Here is a 7,021-nt window from a genome sequence, read left to right as displayed (position 1 = left end):
ATAAACTAGAGTAGCTAAAACAAATCCAGTGAAATATAGGGGGGAAAAGAATGTTGAAAGAAAAAAAGGAAATATTCTCTAACTTTGTACTATACATAGTTTTAGACACTGAATTTCAGTAATATAGAATCAGACTCAGAAATGGGCAACTATAATAACATTATCAAAGGAATAGCATAAAGTGTTAAAGATTTTGAGTCAGATAATCTGGACTAAAGCCCTAATTCCTAACAGCTTCCTGCTGATATAATTTTAATCAAGCCCCTGAATTTCTCTGCACCTCGGGGTCTTCTCCGCTTTGGGATAACATCATTGGACCTGACTACCTCACAGGACCACTCTGAGGACCAAAGAAGATGATCAATGGGAAAACATTTTGTAAACCAACACGCTAACTACTGCTACTCCTATTATTAATCTTGACTACTGTGCAAGGGGAGATCGAAAAGCATTACATAAAAATTATTTTGAGTGGCTATAGGTGGTCCCCACTCACAAGGAATCATAGTCTAGAGGGGGAACAGTGAGCGCAGCGCAGACCAAGAAGACAGACATAATGTTAATAGAGTGTGGAAAAGCCAGGGAGGAGGGTGAGGGGGAAATGCACAGAGTAATTAGATATTTGGAATCTGGGAAAGCTGAGGATGGAGAAGGTATGTGAAATCATCAATAATGTGATGTAAGTTTAAATAGATTTTGCTGTTGATACAAGGGACTGAATGTGTCCCCCCAAATTTATATGTTGAAATCATAACTCCTGATGTGACGGTATTAGGAGGTGGGGTCTTTTGAAAAGTAATTAGGTCATGAAAGTGGAGCCCTGATAAATGGGATTAATTCCCTTATAAAAGAGTCCCTGGAGAGCTGGCCCACTCCTTTTCTGCCATGGGAGGACACAGTGAGAAGACTGTCTGTCACCCTATTAGCCAAGAGACAAGCCCCCAGCAGACAATAAATTTGCAGGTGCCTTGATCTTGGACTCCCCACCCTCCAGAACTGAGAAATAAATGCTTGTTGTTTAAGCCACTCAGTCTATGGTATTTTTATTATAGATGCCCAAACAGACTAAGACAATTGGTATATTAGAACGACAAGCATCCTTGAAACCAGGGATAAATTTAGGACAAGTTAAAGATGTACTATTGAACTTGGTAGAAAGTGAGAGCAGAATGTTTCCTTTTGCGCTAACACTCGCAGCGGTGTTCAGCATACCCATCCGTTTAGCAAATATTTATTGAGCAACTCTTTGTGCCCGGAACAGTTCAAGTTTGTTTTATATCCATTGGTGAAGGTGAGACAAAAATCCCTGACTTCATGGAGTTTACATTTTAGTGGAAGGAGAGAGACAGTAAAAAAGAAACTTAATTGCTTAATTGATTATAAGAGGTAAGAAGGCTATGAGAAAAAATAGAGCAGGATGAGAGAGATTGGGAGATGCAGGCTTTAATAGGATAAAGTAGGCCTCATTGAGGAATGCTTTGAAGAAGGTGAGATCATCTCTGTGTGTGTGTGTGCGTGCCTGTATTCTTTCTATTTTTGTCTCAGTTTCTTAGTACATCTTCAGACTGCTTATGCAGTTCCTGAACTGTCTCTGGTGTGGGAGGGACACTTCATCCTGCACCCTTCCAGGCCTGGTTTGATTGCAGATCTCCCATGGAGCAGGTCACCTTGTTCTAAGCTAGTCTATTAATATCTCTGTCCATCTTTTTTAGCTCTGAGATAAACTGCTCTCGGGGCTAGATGACTACTTAGGTACTCCCCCTTTTATATTCTGTGTCTCTCATACAGATTCCTTCCTTACTTTGAGGACTTCTGTGCCCTCGCCTTCCTGCGGGAAAAGCCTGAGCTCCAGATAAAGAATAATCAGTCCTCCCTACGCAGCCGCAGACTTAGCTTGCTGGCTACACCCGCTGAATGATTAATCAGCCCAACTGCTTCCAAGAGCAGAGCCTTCTGCGTTCTGATTACTTAAGTTTAGTACTTCCTCTCCCCAATTTTAGCTATGCATTACTTCCAGCATGAAAATAAATAGCATTTTGTTACAGTCGTGCACTCACTATCCCAAGAAGTGAAACAGGCCAAAAATAAAAATTTAGAAAATACTTTGAAAATTTCCTGGATTACACATATGTAACAGGTTTCACTGTGGCTTACTTAGATGTTCGGGAGGTTTACCTTCCTGATCTTTAATGCTAAAGAGGACCATGACCCTTCTCCCTGCCACATCCCTGGTTGCCACCGGTTGGAGAAAGAATGGTTGTGCAAGAATATAGAAAGAATATAGAAAAAACAGGAGGCAGGTTTTAAGAGATGGAAAACATCTTATGAAGAAATGGTATATGTTCTGAGGTTGTTTAGATTAGACAAGACAATCATTTCTGAGGACATAATTTTATGAAATAATTATTGTCATGTTTATGTCTAAAGATGATTAATAGGAGGGAATGATTTTAAATGACATGGGTGAAACAAGTCAGTAATGAGATTTAAGAATTTGACCCTCTAGTTGATTAACCAAGAATAGGCCACAGTGGATGAAGTAGTTAGAAGGACAGAGGTATTTTCAACAGGAAGAGGTAATCATTTTCCTTGGGTGGCTTAACTAAAGACTGATAAAGATACAGAAAAATTAAAAGCCCCAACTTCTTTAATTCAGCCTTCGTAAAAAGTTTTAAAAGTTAACTCCCAAATTATAGCGGCACCTAATGAGAAACTTTAAGAGGAAAAGTGTGTTGACACAAGTACTTTTGTTAACATAAACCATCAGGCTACTTACCTTTTCTTTTTGTAATGAAAAAGGGCGAAGAATATTTACATGTCAAGCCACAAAATATGGAGGACATTAGTTAGGAAGAAAAAAGATTTAACTTAAATTTAAATCTCTACTAATTTATTTTTTTCATGAAATTGAGTTCATGTCTGGTTGTTTGCAAGAAGGTTTACTGCAACAATCGACTTTTTAAAAAGTGCATTGGCTTCCCTGTGAAATATCAAAACTTCGATTTCTGCAAAACTTCTGGTAGGAAACGACATTTGTTTAGAACGTTTGCTCTAGAGAACTATTCACTTAAAAGTTGTGAACTGTGTTTCTCATGGGTATAGAATTTGTTCATCAGCTTTATAACATTGATATTAGCAACTCTGACCTTAGTAATTTTGTTATAAATCAATCAATCAGTACCAATGCTGTGTATGTTCTCTTCCCTGGCCAAAACGTTTCTTCATTCAGACCTTAATCTTTGTAAGGCTTTTTTTTTGCATGTTTCAAAGGTAAATGGTGCTTACAGAAGGGATTTGGTTTTTTTTCAAATACCCTCTGGAAAGTCTCAATTCTTCCACGCTGGCAGCCTGTGATACGTGTGCCAGTGGGAGACACAATCTAATTTCTAGTGCTGTGATAGGATCTGGGTTTAGAGGTCAGTGTCTGCAATGCCTTAGCAAAACTAGGATATCAACAGCCTCGTGCATATCTTTTAAAAAAAACTCCTGCCTATTTTCTCTTCGTGTAAAACTCAATTCCCTCTTAAAATGCTAAGCTTAAAAAAAGTATTCTTAGTATCATATATATTTCCTTTACTGTGAATACTTCTCTGTCTATAATATGTGTAAAGGACTTTCTTTATAAGAATTACTTCATCTGTTTATGGAGCAATGTTTTTTGTTTTGTTTTTAAGTTTTCTTTTACCCCACTTTGACTTCCAAGAGGAGCAAGTACAGTTTACACTTTCCAGGAAAATATGGCTGTACTTACCCTTTTCTGTGCTTCAGAATTTTCCAACAGGAAACAATGATGACCAAAATAAAGAAGGTCATACCAAAGACAATGCCTAGGGGCAGTAAAACAAGGTAACTAAATACATGGAAAATATAACCCAGAGGTCTTAAACTCGATCTTAATATCCAGTCCCACTAGGGGTCGACAACGGTTTTTTTAGATGTAACTATAAATTCTGCTTTACTCTGGGTTCCCTCTAGAGCATTAGTCTTACTACCACAGGGTTATAGTTAAGGGGTGAGCAGAACAGTCCTGTAATCTTTAGTCCAATAGCAACCTTTCAACAAGCAGGTGAGAACCAGCAGGGGGGCTGCTAGACTCCAGCTCTCCATGCCCTGCCCATGTTTCTTGTGTAAGACGTAAGACACGGGCTATTCTGTACAACAGGAATGCCCTTGGAAGCAAACTCCATTACAAAACTATTCTTCACGTATAAGCTGATTGCAGAAATGGGCTCAGAAAACTGGTCTTGTGGCTTTCAATGAGGCGTGACTACCATCTGAAAGCACACTCCCAGGTTATAAACCAAGGAGGAAGTTGCATTCTTCAGAATTTTTGATACTGATTAATAATTATTCATTCGTAATGGTTCAAAGATGGTAAGGAACTTTTGCTGAAGGTTACTCCATATGCATGTGAGGATGCCAGTGTCACCACACCCTAACCTCATTATTTTCTTTCTAACTGAATTCACGGTTCAAGATATTTTGCTCTCTCTTTTTACATTTCATTCATTATGAGTGGACACTTACTGTTGAAGATGCTAGAATTCCTCAGCAAACCCTTCATAAAACTTACCACCTATGAGAGCATCCCGTGAGCCTAAAAGGATGACAAAAGCCATGAAAACATCAGTCTGGCACACAACGTGATTGAACGGGATCCCTCAACCAGTGACAATTAGTCCTAATTTTTCTTCCGTACTCTGGCTAAGATTTTTTCTAACATAAAAAGACATTGGCTTCACTCGCACACTCTCATTTTATCTTGCACATGCAGTGAAGACTTTTTTCTTTTTAAATTACAATCCTTGTCATAACAGTTATATAATTACAGCTGAAAATTTGTAAAACAGGACAAAAGAAAAGTATTACCCATAATCCTAACACCCAAAAACGTTTTGGTACATTCTCTCCAGTACATTTTCTCATGCATCTAAGTTCTCACATAATTACGTAATAGAAATGGAAATTACTACCGAGGGAAACTAATCGATTCTGGTAGATGTATCATAGTGCATTCCATGATTTCTAATGTGTATTTAAGTTGCTTCTAGTTTTCTTTCTCATGAAAACCTTAATAAAAATGCATAAATTATTTTTATATTTTACATTATGTCATTAGATTGGATTCCTAGGAGGGCTCACTGGCACAAATATTTATATTATTCTCTACATATATTACATAATTGTTTCTTCATAAGTGTTTTTGCCAATTTATAATGGTACCTTCAACATACAAGAGTATCTGTTTCATCACATCCTTGCTTTTTATTGGGTGTTCACATAAAAACCTTTTTTGATGTTAATATAATGGGCAATAAAAATGCTACCTTGTTCTTTTGTCTTGCATTTTTCAGTTCTAGTGAGGTTAAACAGTTTCTATATATTTATGTGCCAAGGTAAAAAGATATTTACACTCCTTTTCAAAAGCCTGCATTCTAAGACAATTTCTGCATTTCTCTGCTCCCTTTTTAGGGCTGTGTTGTGTTGAACTGTGCAGAATTGCAGAAACTCCGTTTACCTTAGAAACGGCATGGAGATGTTTGTGAGCTAAGAAGATCCACAAGGTGAGGGGACTATTAGGAGACAGATAAGCTAACTTGTGTTGGAGCTTTTGAGAAACAGTCTAGGTTCTAGGAAAGCAGTTGCTCTAATGGGACCCTGGGGGACAGAAATAGGTGAAGTTTATTTTAGGACATTTTTATGAATGTCACATATTATAATCCTTCTTTAAGCCTCTCTGATGGATCCTTGGAGAAACTTAGCTTTTACATCTTTTCTGGAGTTGAACTTATTTGTCTTGCATGCAACATTATCCTAACTATTAAATAATCTTGAGGTAGCATAATTAAATATGAGTTATGTGTATTAATTCTGGCCTTAAAAGGGAGCTCAAGATCACTCCTTGCACTGAGAAAGTGTTGAGACATGTCAGGCCTCTGGTGTAATCAGGCCATTGAAACCAGGATACATTAGATCTGAGCATTCCAGTAAATTCTTCACTTTCTGATGCTAGTACTTTTCCTATTTTGATTGCTATTCTCTCTCAAAACTCTCTATGACGTGTTATTCCAAGCCTGGACCACCTCCCAATTTACTTCCTCATCTTCTACTTTAGGAGGGCCTAGGACTAGTATCTTGAGCAATCTATCCCAAGCCTTAGGGAGAAATCCTGTTTGTTTTTTCCTCTGTTTTCCATGGTCTCATCTTTCTTTGCCACTTCTCACAAAAAAAGTGGTAATATTTTAAAAACAAGACTAGATAGGGTAAAGAGACGAGGAACAAGAATGCAAAGAGGGCTGCTTTTAGTCTACATCTGAGTCCAGAAGGACAGAAGGAGTTCACGTGTGGTCCAGCCTAATTCCTGAGGAATGTACACTAACATCTGAGTTCTAAGAACCTTCTGGTTAACAGTTATTTGGCCCATTCTTATTCTTTGTATATATCTCCTTCATCAATCTGAAGAACTGCTTAGTGTCTGATGTTTGGGACCTTGGCTTAATAGCTTTCCATTTCATTATGACAATACTAGATTTTTCTCTCTTGTTGAATTATATATTTAGGTCCCTTTTGCACTTATTTATTGCTAAAGTACACAGTCTCTACAGATAGGCAGATTGCTTGGTTAGACCCAGGATACCCCATTTTGTGGGAAAATTACCTAAAACCTCTATGTCTCAGTCTCCACATCTGCAAAATGGGGATAACAAGAATGCTACCCTCCTCATATGTTGTTGTGTGCATTGCATTATAATCATCAACCTAGCTGTCTAATCTTTGAATAGTAATACTCAGTGCTCAACCTATGTTAACTGTTACAACTATTAATCTTACTGCAACCACCACTACTGCTGCTTGTAGAGCAACACTATTAATCTTCCATTGTATTTCCCGCATATGTCCCATCTATCTATTGACTTCTTATTTATTTTTCGAAGTACATAAGTTCTAAGTCAAATTGGTCAATAGGTCAAAAAAGTCAATACCTTTTGTGATTTTTTTCTATCATGTCTCAGTTCAAAAA

General features: G+C 37.6%; 1 protein-coding gene across 1 annotated transcript in view; it reads right to left on the bottom strand.

Moving 5' to 3' along the window:
- Nucleotides 1-7,021, bottom strand: part of CR1 (complement component (3b/4b) receptor 1 (Knops blood group)) — a 111,120-nt gene that overhangs the window by 23,494 nt on the left and 80,605 nt on the right. Inside the window, exon 25 of the mRNA XM_012638797.1 lies at nucleotides 3,752-3,850. Coding sequence (XP_012494251.1) covers nucleotides 3,752-3,850 — 99 coding nt within the window. The remainder of the gene's footprint in view (nucleotides 1-3,751; nucleotides 3,851-7,021) is intronic.

The sequence above is a fragment of the Propithecus coquereli genome, unplaced genomic scaffold (genome assembly GCF_000956105.1).
Source record: "Propithecus coquereli isolate 6110/MARCELLA unplaced genomic scaffold, Pcoq_1.0 Scaffold135, whole genome shotgun sequence".
Taxonomy (NCBI): domain Eukaryota; kingdom Metazoa; phylum Chordata; class Mammalia; order Primates; family Indriidae; genus Propithecus; species Propithecus coquereli.
Note: the sequence above shows the minus strand (reverse complement) of the source record. Positions and strands in the feature narration are given on the sequence as shown.